At 42.7% G+C, this 18,101-nt stretch overlaps 2 protein-coding genes and 4 non-coding genes across 6 annotated transcripts; 1 reads left to right on the plus strand and 5 right to left on the minus strand.

Annotated features, from left to right (window-relative positions):
- Positions 1–50: 50 nt before the first annotated feature.
- On the plus strand, positions 51–10,752 carry GLT8D1 (glycosyltransferase 8 domain containing 1). Its single transcript, XM_045862204.3, has 10 exons — positions 51–200; positions 4,466–4,519; positions 4,603–4,701; positions 6,696–6,909; positions 8,247–8,364; positions 8,904–8,988; positions 9,154–9,266; positions 9,646–9,812; positions 9,929–10,041; positions 10,214–10,752. The coding sequence occupies exons 2-10, from the start codon at positions 4,504–4,506 to the stop codon at positions 10,396–10,398; spliced, it is 1,110 nt and encodes a 369-aa protein (XP_045718160.1). The 5' UTR covers positions 51–200; positions 4,466–4,503; the 3' UTR covers positions 10,399–10,752.
- GNL3 (G protein nucleolar 3) lies at positions 10,353–18,098 on the minus strand. The gene is made up of 15 exons (XM_045862203.3): positions 17,933–18,098; positions 16,884–16,942; positions 16,377–16,514; positions 16,149–16,262; positions 15,847–15,930; positions 14,927–15,059; positions 14,040–14,152; positions 13,675–13,798; positions 13,187–13,274; positions 12,283–12,457; positions 12,001–12,143; positions 11,785–11,918; positions 11,513–11,694; positions 11,177–11,243; positions 10,353–11,082 (listed from the first exon to the last, which is right to left on the minus strand). The coding sequence occupies exons 1-15, from the start codon at positions 17,943–17,945 to the stop codon at positions 11,000–11,002; spliced, it is 1,650 nt and encodes a 549-aa protein (XP_045718159.1). The 5' UTR covers positions 17,946–18,098; the 3' UTR covers positions 10,353–10,999.
- Positions 12,516–12,592, minus strand: LOC123835067 (small nucleolar RNA SNORD69). The gene has a single exon (XR_006788625.1). It is a non-coding gene; the product is annotated as a small nucleolar RNA SNORD69 (small nucleolar RNA).
- Positions 13,914–13,994, minus strand: LOC123835073 (small nucleolar RNA SNORD19B). The gene has a single exon (XR_006788630.1). It is a non-coding gene; the product is annotated as a small nucleolar RNA SNORD19B (small nucleolar RNA).
- LOC123835061 (small nucleolar RNA SNORD19) lies at positions 14,810–14,886 on the minus strand. The gene has a single exon (XR_006788619.1). It is a non-coding gene; the product is annotated as a small nucleolar RNA SNORD19 (small nucleolar RNA).
- Positions 15,143–15,216, minus strand: LOC123835062 (small nucleolar RNA SNORD19). Its single transcript, XR_006788620.1, has one exon. It is a non-coding gene; the product is annotated as a small nucleolar RNA SNORD19 (small nucleolar RNA).
- Positions 18,099–18,101: the final 3 nt, after the last annotated feature.

An 18,101-nucleotide genomic window follows, 5' to 3' on the forward strand; every position in this document is an offset into this window, starting at 1 on the left:
CCGCGGTCCGAGCGGTGGGCCGACTTCGGGTTGCCGGAGTGCGCGACGGCCGCGGAACCAGCGGGCGGGTGGGCTCGGTCCCGAGTGCAGGGGAGGCGGACGGCCCGGCGGCGAACTGGGCCCCCGGGCCTGCGGCGCGGACGCTGAGCTGGCGGGGCGGGCCGGGGCGCGGGCCGTGGCTCCTCCTCCTCCGGCTGCAGGTAGGGGCGGCCGCGGGGAGCGTCCTAGGGGAACGGCTCGGCTGGACCCTAACGAAGGGCGGGAGGGGGTTGTCTCTGGGCCTTGGGGGAGGTTCCGGAGCGTCCACCGCCCCCGTCGCCCCTAAGCGTAAGGGGGCCCTACTGACTGCTAGAATTTAGAGGGGACTACCCCAGGCCACGTCCTCGAGAGAAGGGGCTTGTCCTCGAGAAGGGGACCCGCCCTCGGACGCCCCTGCACCGGTATGGAGAGAGACTCCCACCCGGAGAGTCTCCCAGGTTGGCCGTGCGGCATGCTCGCCGGCTGCACCGGGCCCTCCCAAAAGAGACCCACCAAGGGTTCGCTCTGCCTCTCTCTCAAGGGTGTGTCTACCTCAAAAACTTAGGCCCTCCCTTGTTACTCTGAGCGAGGTGCGGTGCCCATGTGTCGGAGAGAAACCGTCCTGGGGAACCCTGACCTCTAGCCTCTATGCTGTGTTCCGTGTCAGGGTCACAGACGGTGGGATTCTCAGCACTCCCGGGACAGGCGGCCGCCCGCATTCACACATTCAGCACATTCACGGTGCCTTTTCTATGCCATGCAGTGGGCCTAGGATACTGCTGTGACCAACACCAGGCTCTTTCCTTCCTAGAGCCCAGAGCGTGTCAAGGGAGACAATGGCATAACCCCAGAAATAAATGACAGCCAGATTTATTCTGGGATAGGGAGGCCTGGGAGATGTGGGAGCTAAGGGCAGGTGCAGCTGAATATGGGGTTTGGGAGAGTCTCCCATGAGTCCTGAAAGCCAAGTGGCTAGCCAGATGAAGAGGTAGGAGAAAGTGGATGTATATCCTTAGTGCCTTTCCACCTTTCAGCCTGGCAGAGACCTAGTAGTCTTTCTGTTGTATGTAGAAATAGACCTATCCCTCTCTGTTACTACCCCCCACCCCCGCGCCGCCTTTTTAAGTTTTATTTATTTAAACAATGTCTACACCCAACATGGGCCTTGAACTCACAACCATGAGATGAAGAATCGCTGGCTTCTGAGACTGAGCCAGCCAGGCACCCCTGTGTTATCCCTTTTTAAATGCACTTCATAGTGTGGCAGTTGCTGTAGAGGCTTTATGGTATTTGAGCTATAAGATATGAGAAAAGGAAATTGCCTGTCTGGTTCCATTTGGGAGAGCTCTTTGTTGGAATCCGTGTTGGCCCTTATGTTGAATGTATTTCATTATCAAAAATGATGTTCTCGGGCACCTGGGTGGCTCAGATGGTTAAGCGTCTGCCTTCAGCTCAGGTCATAATCCCAGGGTCCTGGGATCGAGCCCCACATCGGGCTCCCTGCTCCTTGGGAGCCTGCTTCTCCCTCTGCCTCTCTCTCTCTCTGTCTCTCATGAATGAATAAATAAAATCTTAAAAAAAAAAAAAATTAAAAAAAAAATGATGTTCTCTTTCTGAGTTGAGAACACCCTTGCTCCTATTTACAAGACCATTCAACAAATATCACATGCCTAATATCAATCGTGGTTTTTAGATGGTGAGGATGCATCAGTAAACACTTTCAATGGGGTCTCTCATAGAGCTTACATTCTAGTCTGGGAAGACAGAAATAAAACAAATGAGAGAATTTCATAATTGAGGAGGGGGTGTGGTGAACTTTCCTGATGGCCTCTGAGGGGATGGATAAGGGGACAGAAAAATGACCTTGGTCTTTGGTGACCTCAAGATCAGTTTGAATGGAACGGTAGGGACAGAAGTCTGGCTGGAGAGGAGGAGAGGGAGTGGAGCTAGAGATGCAATTTTTTCAAGGTTTTAGAGTGAGGGGAGCAGGGAAATGGATCTATGGATCAACTGGCGTGTGGGTAATGGTGTCTTTTTTTTTTTTAATTACCTGGAAGATAGAAAAGCATGATAATATGCTGATGGGTGTGATCCAGCAGAGGGAAAGTGTTTGCTGAAGCTGCACCAGGGGAACAATTAGAGGTTAGGTTACAGAGTGTCAGTGGAATGGCCTTTCGTGGGACTACATATTAACAAGAGGGAAGGTGGAAAGGTAGGCACAGCTGCCAAGAATGCGGGGACTAATGCAGGTAGCTAGCAAGTTAAAAAAAAATGGTGTTCTTTCTCCCTAAGATTTCTTCACCCATATTTCTGGATATGCCTGCCTTGGTTGTATGTGTGTGTGCATGTTTTGTGAGTGATTTGGGAATGTGAAGGTTTTATTTATAATTTCCAAACAAACATGAATTTCCATAGTGAAAAATTGAATATGACTGATCACATTGTTCACAGCTGTGTACTCTTAGAAAAACACACCCACTATTACACATCCCAGGGTCTGTGTAAAGTTTTGAGAAATCTTTCTAACCACATCAGTGAATTTCACTACAAGGAATAGCACCAGGAAAGGAAATGTGGAGCAGACATATTCATAATAATTGGCATTTTGCATATATATAACTGTGGAAGAGTTTTAGAGGCAAGTGGTTTCTGCCCTGCTGATCTACTTAAGTACATCAAGTACCTGCTAGGAGTGTGGTTTTTGTGTCTAGGTAACTGGAATAGCACAAATACATACACCTCTCGGGCGCCTGAGTGGCTCAGTCGTTAAGCGTCTGCCTTCGGCTCAGGTCATGATCCCAGGGTCCTGGGATCGAGCCCCGGGTCGGGCTCCCTGCTCCGCGGGAAGCCTGCTTCTCCCTCTCCCACTCCCCCTGCTTGTGTTCCTGCTCTCACTATCTCTCTCTCTGTGTCAAATAAATAAATAAAATCTTCAAAAAAAACAAAAAAACAAATACATACACCTCTCAATCCACTATCTGTAACTGTTAGTGGACATTGTTGAGCTAAAACATTGTCTCTTGTACCATTAAGGAAATGAGATTTATTCGAGGGGGATCGTTTTTTCCAGTCTTGGTGGAAATTGGCTCTAAGCAGCAAATGCTAGTTTTGTCCAGCAGCTCCTGGTCAGCCAGTTTCTGTAGGTAAGGCTCAGCTCACCATGTGATAGAGGCACACTGCTCAGGGTATAATGATGTGTGTTCTTTAGAGAAGTAGTTCATTGGTATAATGTACGTTATATGTACTTCTGTAGAAAGAAATGAGAGGGGGAGACTGTGTGTTTTAGATTATTCTTTAGGAGTCTAAATTATTTTCTCCCAAATTTGTAGTGTGACTGATAATCCCCAGTTTTTAAAACAATCCTTCAATATCTTTCTCTCTCTTTCAAAGGTCTTGAGAAATCAAGTGTCTGATAGGGACGCACTTCTACGATGAAATTAATTCAGACTTACTTTGATTTTAGAAATATGCTATAATTCAAAGTGCTTTGTGAAGTTAATAGCCTTATGTAAATGTTCAGTACTCCCATGGGGGAGGATGAAGTAGAAAAGGGTAAAGGTCTCAGAGGTAAGATCATAATACCCTGGATGCATAAAATCTTTTAAGGTAACATTATCCAGACATGTTGTAGAAATCTGATCGTTTAATTTAGTTACACACACATTCTCATTTGATTGTGATTATTTTAGATTTTTTCTTTTTTAAGTAATCTCTATACCCACTGTGGGGCTCAAACTCACAGCCCCTAGATCAAGAGTCACATGCTCTACTGACTGAGACAGCCAGGTGCCCCTATTATTATTATTTTAAGATTTTATTTATTTGACAGAGAGCACAAGCAGGGGGAGCAGCAGAGGGAGAGCCAAGCAGAGAGCCTGATGCAAGACTCCATCCCAGGACCCTGGGATCATGACCTGAGCCGAAGGCAGCCGCTTAACTGACTGAGCCACCCAGGCACCCCTCTCTGTATAGTTTTGAATGAATTTGGAAAATGTTTTTCTCTTTAATTCCAATTAAAGCCGAATGGGATACAACTCAGAACAGGGATGTTTTGTACCAATGAGGCTGACCTCAGGTTATTTGATCATAGATAACTGAGTCCGTGTCTAATTTAACTAGGAATTTTGAGTAGAAATTCATTCAGAAAACATTTCCATAGTGGAAATGTATTCTACCAAGTATTCCTCTTGGTAGAATTTATTTTGCTTTTCATCTGGTGACATTTAATGTACAAAGCTATCTATTTCTCCCACGTTATTTGCAAGTATTTTATTATCATGACTACTATATAAAATTCAGATCTCAATTTGGGTTCTTGGAAACTATTAATTCAAAATGAGTTTCTGGCAGAAAATACTGTTGTTCCTACCTGAATAAAAGTGTTGAGGCATTTTGATGGTAATTCTCACGTACCTGCTGACTTTGGGGGCTTGTTTTTGTCTTGTAGGGTTAAAAACTAGTATTTATATAAGACAGAAGAGAAAGATGTCATTCCGTAAAGGTATGCTCTTTCTATAAATTACATTGTTTTTATAGCTGCTCAGAAGGTAAAGAGATGTAATGCAGGCTTTTCCTGTGTTTCAGTAAACATCATCGTCCTGGTCCTGGCTGCTGTTCTCTTCTTACTGGTTTTGCACCATAACTTCCTCGGCCTGAGCAGTTTGCTAAGGAATGAGGTTTCAGGTATGGGAGCCCTTACCAATGCCTTGGCATCTGTTGAGGACCTGGAGTTCCCTGTATCCCAACATTCTAAGTTACATTACTAGGCTAAAGGAAAAGGAAGTTTTCTTCTTGTCCTTACAAAAGCTGTTAGACTCTGGGAAAGGAGTGGTGGTACTCCAGCTTTTGCAGCCCCACCCCCCACCCCTTCTCCTGTTGTGTGGAGATTTGTTAAGGGTTTGATCTGACAGCAGATCCCTTTTCACCCCATCAGAGGCCTGAGGGGAGCCTCTGTGGGCTGCTGTCTGCTCACACTGCAGCAGGGCAGGGCTTCAGAAGGTGGGGACAGGTGAGTGACGCTTCTCTTTGATGCCTGCCCTATTTACTAGTGTCAGTGTGGTTACTTTCCTTTAACCTGTGGAAGATATCACTAGGACTCTAGTAGAAACACAAAACCATCAAGCCTAGCAACTGATTAAAAAAATCACTTTATAATTCCATTGTCAGTTCTTTTAAATTAGTTGTTCATATTGCTCCTGCTTTGGTATTGAGGGATGTTTGAGGCCTTACGACGTTTGTCAAAAATCATTTTGGGGTTGCCACCCACCATAGTTGACCACAGCAAGAAAAGACTAATAGCCTTCCCCTGACCTTCACTGAGTGCTCTGATAGCATGTTTTATAACTGTGTGTATTTATATATATACATATTCTATGTACATAAAGGAGTGTATGTTCTGGTGGGAACATTTATAAAAATGAAAAGAGCATTCAGACTCCATGAGAATAATTTGTTCACTCCTTTATCTCCTGTGCATATAAATGATGGCCAGTACACAGGAGGTGCTCAATAAATTTTCATTGAATACATGATTTCATTACTTAGAGATAACTATCATTAAAATTTTGGCATAGTACCTTCCTGGGTTTCTCTTCCTGTGTATATAGTTTTTCTGTTATGAGATTATGCACTTTATAAACTGCACATGACAGGTTTTCCATGTGATTGTATCTGAAGCAAGTCACCATGATGGTAGATACTCCTCATACATAATTTTAATGCCCCATAGCTTGTTTCCACAGGAAATAGTCTTGGTACAATGACTCAAGACTTTTTTTGATGGCACCCCCACAAGAAACATGTTACATATAGCACACAAGTATACATGTGTCCTTGCTTATTGTCTACCCTTCATGATGGCATGATGGCAGAGATTTGTCTGCTTTATTCATGGCTACAACCCCAGTGCCTAGATACTGCCTTCCACATATTAGGTGCTCAGTGTTCAACGAATGTAAATGAATGAATATATATTATAAAAGGCAGAAAAGAACCCTTATGAAACAGTACTTAGAGTTGCTGTGTGTGATGCAGTCTGATACTTTTCTAATTCTATTCCAATTCAGGAACTGTTTTCCTACTCAAATTCTGATTGTGACCCACTGAATTGATTTCGTACCTATTATGGGACATAATTCATAGTTTGAAAAACAACTGTTTAGTTTCTTTCTAGGTTTTCACAATTATAAACAAACTTGTGACTTCTGATTAACTTCTCAGATTTGTCCTTAAGAGAGGACAAGGGGAATTACTGGCTCAGAGGCCAATATACCTGTTTAAAGTTCGTTTATTTATTTAAGTAATCTCAACCCCTGAGATGTGGAGCTTGAACTCACGACCCTGAGATCAAGAGTCGCAGTTCCCCCGACTGAGCCGGCCAGGTACCCCCCATTTAAGGCTCTTGACACAAATTGCTAAAATACATTCTAGAAAGATTGTTGTATTCCCACCAGTAGTGTATCAGAATTCACGCCATCGTTTTTTTTTTTTTTTTTGATGCTTCTGCTTTTCCAAAAGCCTTGTTAAATATAGGAAAAGAGTTTCTGAGCTATATGCCTCACATTATAATGAGGGGAGAATGAGGTAAGTATAATTCCCACTTTACCTCTTTTCATGTCTTGGGCTATCAAAAGCTCATGAGATTGTATCACAATGCCTTCCTTGTGTGTTCTTTGCAGATTCAGGAATTGTGGGGTTTCAGCCCATAGACTTTGTCCCAAATGTTCCCCAACAAGCTGTAGACGGGAGACAAGAGGAGATTCCTGTGGTCATTGCTGCATCTGAAGACAGGCTCGGGGGGGCCATTGCAGCTATAAACAGCATTCAGCACAACACTCGCTCCAATGTGATGTTCTACATTGTTACACTCAATGGTACAGCAAACCATCTCCGGTGAGCTCTAGAACAGGCCAGCTTGCCAATCCAGGAAATGTTTTTATTCCTTATGTCTGTATGTATATACTTTTTCTATACAGTTGGAATTATACCACATAAAAACTGCACATATGACGTTATTTTTCCATGTGATTGTATCATAAACATGTCCCTATTGTAGGAGAAACAATACAAGGAATTTGTGCCAAGATGTAAATCACTGTGCCATATACACATTGTTAACTCAAGCAGATACTGTTTTGGTAATGAGCTTCTCGGTGAAAGAAGCAATATGTTGATTTATATCCCGTTACAAGTTCCTTATCTCATGGACATACCCTGAGTAGGTCCAGAGTGGGATGGGATGGGGGAGCAATGGCAAGGTGGTGTGGTGAAGTGAGCAGACACTGAATCCAGATCCTGGCTCAGAGTGACTGGGGAACATTACTTAACCCCTTGGAGCCCATTTCCAGATCTCTAAGTATGGGGTGAAAATATCCAACTTAGAGGATTATTGTGTTGCAAATGAGAAAATATATAAAAAACACTAAGAACATAATCTTTCAGTAAATGTTCCTTACTACAATTGTTGTAACTAATCATAGACTCCTAAGCTGATGAACAAGAGCTCACCCAGGTCTTAAAAATGCTCTGAATTCAGATTTATGAAATTCAGTCAAAGAAACATCTTGTCTAACAGGTTAACAGTTGTCAAAGTTCTAAAACATTTCTGTCCTTGTGGCTTTCTACATGGTTCATGTTTAGTTTGTGAAAATTGTGATGACTTATTTTTCCCATTTTATCCAAAACCATCTAAAATAATGTAAAAACAAATACTGCATTAGAATAGCTACAGAAAAAATGTGCAGTACTTTAGAGAACATGGACTTTTCTTAGAGACAGTACCTTAGACTCAGGTGGAAGAATTAGTCATTACAGTGAATTAATGAGTCTATAATAGCGTGATTACCACTTTGTCGAAAATTAGCTTTCACTACCATCATATTCTGACTTCACCATGTATTTGGAGAGACAAGAGTTGGACCGCATGTGGTGATGGGACGTTCTCAACTCCACAGAGAGTTTTTCTACAGCAGTGATCCCAAGTGTGAGCCCGGTGGGAGCACTATTCATCACCACAGAATTGTAGTTCAGGCAGGGACTTGGATGGCCACACCCTCACTGCAGATGAGGAAACCAAGATTTGCAGAGGGGAAGGGGTGAACGGGCTTTAAGATACCTATCTGGTCGCTAGGGTTTCTCTTACATTATGCCCTTGGAAGGCACAAAGAGAAGGCTGCAGTCTTGGGGACATGGTTATATAAAACTGAAATTTGGTGCTTTATTTTCATCAGGTCCTGGCTCAGTGGCAGTACCTTGAAAACCATCAGGTACAAAATTGTGAATTTTGACACTAAACTTTTGGAAGGGAAAGTAAAGGAGGATCCTGACCAGGGGGAATCCACAAAACCAGTGAGTTCTGTGCATCCTTGTTTGTACTTGGGAATATAGTTGACTCTAGAACAACACAGGTTTGAACTGCAAGGGTCCACCTATATGCAGATTTTTTCAATACAGATTTTTGTTGATATAGTACTGTAAATGTTTTCTCCTTGATTTTAACATTTTCTCTAACTTACATCATTGTAATGCAGTATATAATTCATGTAATAAAATATGTTGACTGTTTATATTCTATGTAAGGCTTCTAGTCCACAGTAGGTTATCAAGTTTTGGGGGAGTCAAAAGTTATATGTTGATTTTTGACTGTCCAGGAGGCTGTTATCCCTAAACCATGCATTGTTCAAGGGTCAACTGTATTAGGAGATGACTGGAATACCTGGGTAACTGGGTGCACTGCAAGTAGCTCCCTGGGGGCCAAGGTGGGGCAGTTCTTAAAGAGACCTTCAGCAGTCTTCTGCATGGGCACAAAAAGCATTCTGGGAGTTTCTAATAAAGGCTTAGCCACTGACGAATCCTATGCCAATGCCTCTTTCCTTTTCCTTTCCCAGTTAACCTTTGCACGGTTCTACTTGCCAATTCTGGTTCCCAGTGCAAAGAAGGCCATATATATGGATGATGATGTAATTGTGCAAGGTACCAAAGACTGTTACCATTGGTGTTCTCTGTCCAGAGTGTGGGAGGTTGTGGTTGTTTTATTTACAGTATCCTGTAAAAGGTCATCCTAATTGGGAGGAATGGGCATCGTGAGGCAACTCAAAGTGTAAATCTTTTGTAAATCTTACACTTTGTCTATTTCAGGGGATATTCTTGCCCTTTATAATACACCATTGAAGCCAGGACATGCAGCTGCATTTTCAGAAGATTGTGACTCAGCCTCTACCAAAGTTGTCATCCGTGGAGCAGGGAACCAAGTGAGTTACTTATTCGTTATCTTGTACAGACGCACCACACTCTATAATGCAGGGTAATGGGGGGAAGGCAGCACAATCAGGGAGCTTCTTTCTTTTTTGCTGCGTTTTACATTCCTCAGTTCATCCCAAAACTCAAGGTTGCTTTCCTATGGATTGGTCAATGAACTTGACAACCTAATTCTCCTTGAACATCTAGCTTAGTATGTTTATTCTAGGTTTCTACTCTAACTTGGAATCTGAGATTTCACTTTATGTGTAACCCTCTGCTAATAATCCAAGTAGTTTAATAAGCAGGTTTTTTCTTTATTATATTCTTTATTAGTTATAGATCTATTCTGTTTGAAGCAGTAAATATCTATATATCCCATTTGTGTTTTAGTACAATTACATTGGCTATCTTGACTATAAAAAGGAAAGAATTCGTAAACTTTCCATGAGAGCCAGCACCTGCTCATTTAATCCTGGAGTTTTTGTTGCAAACTTGACAGAATGGAAAAAACAAAATATAACTAACCAGCTGGAAAAATGGATGAAACTCAATGTAGAGTAAGTATATAGCTGACCACACTGTGAAGACCCTTATTTCAACCCTGGGGGTCTTATCTTAAGGCTAATTTGTCAGGATTTTCCACTAACACCTTACATTTGTCATCTCTCTTAAGAGAGGGGCTGTACAGCAGAACACTGGCCGGCAGCACCACCACACCTCCCCTGCTGATCGTATTTTATCAACAGCACTCTACCATCGACCCCATGTGGAATGTCCGCCACCTTGGTAAGTCAGAAAAATTCACCAAAAGGCCTAAGCTTATAAGGAATTAATTGAAGGACTATCCTCACGGACGGGATATATCTAGTTTCCTTTAAGTTTTCCGCAGTTTGATATAGCATTCTTATTTCTGACTAGTACTAGTACAATGATTTGGCTCTTTTTCTCTCAACGTAAGGTTCCAGTGCTGGAAAACGATATTCACCCCAGTTTGTAAAGGCTGCCAAGTTACTCCATTGGAATGGTCACTTTAAGCCATGGGGAAGAACTGCTTCCTATTCTGATGTCTGGGAAAAATGGTATATTCCAGACCCGACAGGCAAATTCAGCTTGATCCGAAGACATATGGAGATCTCAATATAAAACAAAACATAATTTATACTATAAGCATTTCTCAGGAAATCCTGGAAGACAGTATGTGTGGGAAGTAACAGTTGCAAGGCTTCAAAGCCTATCTATCTGCGGCAGCCCATGGAAAAAGGGACATTTCAGCTGGGTAAAGAGGACAAACTATCCCAGCTAGCAGTCAGCTTCCCAGACAGATTATAAATGTCTCCATCTGCCTTACCAAGTGTTTGCTTACTACTGTGCTGAATGACCAGAGGTAAACGGACTGACAGGGATGGTACAGCTAGTTCAACACTGCTGCTTGGTTTTAATTTTGTGACCTTAACCTGTGGTCTGATCTGTTAATAAAGTGAAACCTACATTTTTCAATAGGTATCTGATTTTTTGCTTCCAGATAATTAACTATACTTCTATTCACTCATCATGTGAGAGGAGTTGTCTTCTTCTAGAACTTAGACACTTTCTACATTGCCTTATTTTTTAAAATGAATGTATGATACATACTTACAAAATTTACAGTTTACATCATATTGTAACAAACTGGTACATAACACACAACAGCTTAGCAGTCTGTTCAAAATGTTAAGAAGCCACCTTATAAAAGGACAAGGTTCTGTTATACATAGTCTGTGCTGAAGTCGTAAGCATCATCTTCCTCTTCCGTCATTTTATCTGACATGTAAGATGGTGCTGACTCATCTATATTGGAGGAAAGAAAAGAGGTTTAAAAAAAAAAAGGCAATTCCATACCATGCTGCTTTGTTAGTAAATCCCTCCACCCAAGTTGCCCCACCTGCTTGAGACTCCTCAGGCAGTGCCTCCCAGGCCTCTTCTGCCCCAGACATGTCTAAGCTCTTTTCCTGTGGGACAAAGAGAAATAGTACAAGATTAGTAGCCCTTGTCTGTTCATTAATCCAAGGAATTGCATATCTGGAAAAAGACTCTGAAGTTACACATAATGGGACACACAAAATTAAGACTAATGATTGCAAGCCTTAAATACTTAAGGAGTTTTTTTTGTAATCTGTTATGAACTGTTTAATTCTTCCCTTTGGCCCCTTCCCATTTGTTAGACATTATAATGCTAGAAAACTTACTTCAGCTTAAGTAACTCATGCAACATACTTACACCAGCTGCTGCTTCAACACTTTCCTGGTCACCGTCAAGGTCACTGTAGTTCTCCCCCTCCTCCTGCCGCTTCTCTTTCTGTTTTGGCAGTTCTTCAGGTATGTCCTTTTCCTCAATTATTCCATTTGTCAGACCCGAAGACTGGAAAAGGATGCTGCTGGCTAAACGAGGGCCCCTGATAGCTAGGGAAGGAACACAGTGCTCATGTGAACAGAGGAGACCTTTTATTTGCCTGTCAGCTAATGAAGACTGCAAACACAAGACTTGCTTACTACGTATGCTGTGTGCATTGTTCTTTTCCAGTTCTTCCAGATTAAGGCCCTGTTTCATCTTTGTCACAATGCCCTCATTAAAATGTGGAGGAGTCCAGGATGTAGGGGGATGGCAATAGTAACCTAAGGAAGCACTGGTATTAAAAACAAGATTTGTCAAAAATCAGTTCCTTCATTCCATGTGATCCTCAAAATGCCAAGAGAAAGAAGTGTTACCCTGTCCACTCCGACCACATCAGTTTGGCAGCACCTTCTAAATTTGGACTTCCACCTTTTTGCTGCAATCCTCTTCTCTGAGCAAGCGATGTAAAAAACTCCACAGGATTCTTAAAGTCTGGAACAGTAAATTTCAGTACTACCTTAAAAAAAAGAAAAACCAAAAAGGTCATTCATGTGATATAGTGTAAAAAAACAAAACAAAAAAAACCTTGAAAATCTTCTACTTAAAATGCTTATGATGAAAGAGAAGACAAACTCAAGGGAAGGGGGTTCTTCTACCTGTCGAGCATCAGCCTGGGACAAGATGGCATTTGCAGCCTCCACTGGTTTCACCACCTCAATACTTGCTGGACTTCTCAGAGCAAGTGTGCTGGCAGAGTTAAGTGGAGACACAATAAAACTTGGACTGTCTAGGACTGTGATTTGTTTGTCCAGGGGAACAACCTGCATGCACCTGGAACAAGAGGGATGGTAACTGATAGGAGCACTGGTTTACCTGAAGGATGAGAGACAACACGAAGCTCAGGGTTGGATTGAACAAACTCAGCACAGTCTGTCAGATCCAGTTTATCATCATTTGCTTCATGTTCATCTGAAACTCTAACAGTGTTCCTCCCCTACTAAAGAGAAACACTACATGTTAGAGCTTATGTGTTGCCCTAAACACATGCCATTTCCTCTGCCATGAAAATTTCCCCTCCAACTGGCTTTTTTTTTTTTTTTAAGATTTTTTATTTATTTATTTGACAAAGAGACATAGCGAGAGAGGGAACACAAGCAAGGGGAGTGGCAGAAGGAGGGAGAGAAGCAGGCTTCCCACAGAGCCCGATGTGGGGCTCGATCCCAGGACCCTGAGATCATGGCCCGAGCAGAATGCAGACGCTTAACCATCTGAGCCACCCAAGTGCCCCCACCTGGCTGACTTCAATTCAGAATTGGGTTCAAGCATCCCTTCTGAGGCAACTTCCCCTTCTCTCAATCTATTTGCTTGTCTTTCAAACTAGATGTGAGCTATTCCACTCTAATCAATTCTTTCCTAAGTCTAGCACTGACTTAACCCTGTTCCTTTCACTGACACCTCTAAAGTAAAAATAGAAAATGGTCTTCCTTAAGCTATCCAAAACAAAATAATTATTTACTCATTTATAATGAAATATCACAATTATGGAAGAACTCACTTTACCTTGTAAGCCCCATGGATACACCAACATTACATATCCGTTCTTGTTTTAAACTATTGATGATGCTGCTTTTCCCCACATTTGGGAAACCTACAAATGGGAAATCCACAGAACAAAAGGCATTATGTATTGGTAATTATAAAATTTCCACTGCCTTAGGCTTGCCTGATGTTTGCAGCAAGATCAGAGTTGGATCTGAGTGTCTTCACTTCAACACTAAGACCAATCTTAGCATCTTCATTTCTTGCACAAGTAATCAAAGAGCAGGAAAAGATAATTAATTCAGATAAACCAGGAACTTTCAGAAGTCAACTTCCTACAGTGCAGAGCACTGAAATAGGCAGCAATTAAAATTTTTGTGTTTGATGAAGTGGGCAAGAAGCTAATGTTTGAATAAGCCCTTTATTGAGCACCAACCCAAGACACTGTTAACATGAATAAAACCTTGGCACTTAAGACAGAAGACAAAGTGTGTTGAACTGAAACTCACCAATTACTCCAACCTGAATGGCTTTGCCATAAGCCTCCTGAAAACCTCTGAGAAGCTTCCAAAGGCCGTCTTTCCCAACACAAACTTCGCTTTTGAATGGAGCTCTCTTCCTTACCTTCAAATGCTAAAATTCCATATAATTAGTTTAACTACTTCTGATAACCCACCCGATAAAACCCAAGCAATCTGGCTCTAGAGCCCAGCTATTAAAATCACCACACTATTATCTTTCAGATTATCTCTGGATGAAATCAGAGTTGGATCTTTGAGTTCTCATTTTTTAATCAAGATCTTATAAACTCATCATATTTCAGCCATCCAAAATCTGAAAGAACCATACTTCCCACCACTGACTGAAAGAGTACCTTGATTATCTTGCCCTTGTCCTTCAGATTTGTTGAGGCTCTGAACACCACTGTTGGTAATTCCTTCTTCAAATAATTTAGCCAGTTCTCCAAATTCTCCTTTGGTACCAAATCTAATAGGGATTAGGAACAAGACACATGCTACAATTTGGTCACTTTGTTGACATGAATATGCACTATCTGATAAACTTTGGATTTTACTCTGGTTTGCCTCTTCAGTTTTTTCAAAAGGATTTAAGTGGAAGATGGGAAGAGGGTAAGCTCCCTACCATGCTGCCCTTATCTTAACAGTTCAGTATCTACACCTCAGTATCTCTTCAATTCCCTTCTGCACGGCTCACCCTTTCAGAATTAAGTCAACCTGTAGATTATGACCCTACAAGCTTAACTCTAGAGCTGTGTTTCCAAAATCAGCTATGTTACCTGAGAGTTACCAACAGTAACTGAATGCCATTCTTACTTTCTGCTTCACAAGTCTCTATTCTGGGTTTTCCTGGCCCTGATGCTCAAACCAATGCTTCCTAAGTGCACTTCATATAAATATTGTCACATATAGACTTTATGCAGATACGGGGAATATGGCAAACTACCATCACTTCCTATGTGCAATATATTGCACAGTAAGCTGAGTAGAGAACCTTACGCTCTTAAATAATACAAGATGGTAAGTACTGAATGGCAAAAGAACAGTAGAAACCTGCTAATCACTTACAGAAAATACCTCTATCCCACTGCCCAGCACTGTCTTTGGCAACAAGACCATATGCACTGGCTTTACTGAGGTCAGAGTTGGATCTTATCAGTCTTCAGTGAAAATCAGACTGCTCACATATTTTCCTCATACCTCACTAGTGCATATGGAACATAAAAGGCATCCCTTTGCTCACCTGATTTATTTAATACAAGTACCAGCTTCTTCTGTCCATCCTGGGTAATGGACTCTTCTACCTGGGGACACCTGCAACCAAGTGGATCTCTGGCATCCAGCACCTCCAGCACAACATCTGAGGCTTCAATCACCTGTCAAGGCAGAAACTATCAGAGGAGCATTGCTTGCTCTGACAACACCCTCCATACAAGTATACTGACATTTTCCACTTTGCAGCAGGGTGAGCTCAGAGTTGGATCTTACGTCTTCACCTTGGCATGAAGAATGTTCACATGTTCATCATTTCTCACAGGAAAGTAAAATATAGGTTTGCTTGGAAGCCTCTGGTCTCCCATCAAAGTGGATTTCAAAAGTGGAAATACCTCCACTGTCTGAATCTATAACCCTCCAATAGTGAATTACATAGTTTGACAGGCCCCCCCTGGCCCTGCCAAGAGCTGCTGAGCAGCAGTCATGTTCTATTCAGAGGGGAGTGAGCCTGGGAAAACGGGTATTGGGGATGGGAGTTCTGGGGAGCAACTATGCCAAGACACTCCCTTGCCTTCACTTAGGTTTCAACAGAGTATTGTTTCCACACTACTTGCTCTAATGTATTTTCCTCTATTTTAAAAAACCACTATCAACACGTTACTTTAACACAAAGTACCATTTTTGTAAATGAAGCTTATACGGAACTGTTGCTGTGCAAAAATTTTAAACCTTAAGAATATTTCAGTTAAACAGAAAAGGCCCTAAGTAGAATAAACCACAATAAAGAAATAAAAATAAAAACTAAAAAGCGGAATAAGTCAACTTGCTAAAGGATTCATCTAGCTCAAGTGAACTCCACTTCCACATTTACAGGGTTGGTGTCAGAAAAAGAACTCTAGCCTCTTCAACCTCATTACTATTTTTAGACACTGACCTAGACTAAAATACCTTTTTAAGTTCCTGACAATACAACTTCTTCGGATTCTGTTTGCCCGACTTGGGTTTGTCCTTAGCTTTGCCCTGCCCAAATTCCTGCAAGATAAAGACAAGGGAAAAAGGACACAAAATTAGCACTTTAGGTGCAACCTGATTCTCCATTTTCCATGGCTAACTAGGGGCACTGCAGGTGATATTTCTATTAGTAAAAGAGAGTTGGAACTCTCCGTCCAAGAAGCACAGCAGCCCCTGTCCCGGGTATGTGTTTTTACATCTACGTCAGAACCCTCATTCACAAAGATACTTAATCCTACCTTCTTCACAGGTTCCAAGTTAGACGGCTTAACACCAGGGTTAGTTTCAAGTTTTCTTTTCTTTTCCTGTTCCTTCTGCCTGTCAAGTTTCTGCTGCTGTTTTAGTTCTTCAAGCTGTGTCCAAGCCGTAAGAGAAATGGGTGAGCCAAAGCAATCTGGTGTTATTTTACTTTGAAAAGCTACACATACCCACACATCACTTGTTCAGAGTTTGAGTTAACATCTTACCCGCTGTTTCCTTAGTTCAGCTTCCCGAAGAAGAGCTTCTTTAAAGGGAGCACTGTTTGGAACTCCTGGGTCTTTTCTAGGCTTTTTGCGACCCCGTTTTTTAGCCTCCTTCCTCAATTTTCGATGGTGCTCTCGAACCTATTATAATAAAAATTCTTGTGAGTACCTGGCTAAAATTGGTTATACATATAAGATAACCTAGAAAAGTTAACTTGTAACCATATAGAAAGCATACATATTTATGTATAAAACGGCAAAAAAAATTTCATCAGGAGACTCTTTGCAGACATTAACATGTTGATCAGAGTTTATAGACTTATCACCAAATTACTGCACTTTCCCACAGCTATACTCCTGATGTCTAAGAACTTGTGCCCACGGACAGTCTATTTAACCTCAATTTCATGAGGTGAAATCCTATTAATCCAAACCTCCCAGTGGAGGAGAGGTGGGGCAGAAATCAGTTTTGCATTATTTTAATATAGCTCTTCCAAGCAGAGCACTTACCTTTTTTTGGATTTTATACCGCTTATGGCAGGTCATGCGTTTACTTGCTTTCTTCAACTCTACAAAAAAACCCATCGCAAAACAATTAGACACAAGGGATCCATTTGTTTAGTTTTTAGTGACTGCTCGGGGGTCACGTCCCTTTTCCCATTTAGCAATTAACTCTCAAACCTAATTTAAGAATCATATATGGTGGATAATAAATGTAGGCCATTCTAAAATCTCGGGACAATTTGACACAGTATATCCGGAGCAGAGCCCAGCTTCCTTACGCCCCCTCTTCCCATAGTAGACTGAAATCGCACACAGGAGCATGAGACCCAAAACGGCAGGCACTTCTTGTCACACACCGTGAATCGCAAGTTAGGACCTGATAGTGGATTTCAGAAGCGGCACTCAAGACCTCGCTAGGGCCAGACTGAACGTGGGTCAAGGGAGGAAAACGCTGGGCCCGCAACCTGGCTCAGACACTGTTTACGCAGGAGGCCCAGGCTTCATCTTCATTTTTTTTTTCTTTGAAGATTGTATTTATTTAGGCGCCTGGGTGGCTCAGGTGGTTAAGCGTCTGCCTTTGGCTCAGGTCATGGTCCCAGGGTGCTGGGATGGAGTCCTGCATGGGGCTCCTTGCTCAGCGGGGAACCTGCTTCTCCCTCTCCCTGCTTGTACTCTGTCAAAGACTCCCTCCGTCTTTTTTTTTTAAAACTATTTGACACAGAACAAGGGGAAGGGCAGAGGCAGAGTGAGAAGCAGACTCCCCGCTGAGCAAGGCGTCCACGCAGGGCTAAATACCAGGACCCCGGGATCATGACCTGAGCCGAAGGCAGCCGCCTTACCGACTGAACCACCCAAGCGCCCCAGTGAAATTCACTTGTCTTCCTTTCGTCAAACAGGCCGGCGGTCAGCGTGGGGCCTTCCAACCCTCGCTTCTACTGGGGACCAGCGCGACGGCCTACCCACAGGCTCCCCCACTCCCACATAAGAGCGCCCCGGTGGTTCGTCAACCATTAGAGACAGAGGCCCCTCCACACCCGCTCCCCAACCCCACTCACTCGGTCGCTTCATACTGGTAGTGGCAAGGGCAGTGCCGGCAGTGAGTGTAAGGGCAGCAGCAGCAACAACGTGCCTCCACCACAGCCACGTGTAAATTGCGGCCAAGCTCGAGCGTCACGCACTGACGCTACCGCCGTAAAGAGCGCCGCCGCCCGTTCGCGTGTGCGC

The sequence above is a fragment of the Mirounga angustirostris genome, unplaced genomic scaffold (assembly GCF_029215605.1).
Source record: "Mirounga angustirostris isolate CCGP_5_RB_7025 unplaced genomic scaffold, mMirAng1.0.hap1 SCAF_1, whole genome shotgun sequence".
Taxonomy (NCBI): domain Eukaryota; kingdom Metazoa; phylum Chordata; class Mammalia; order Carnivora; family Phocidae; genus Mirounga; species Mirounga angustirostris.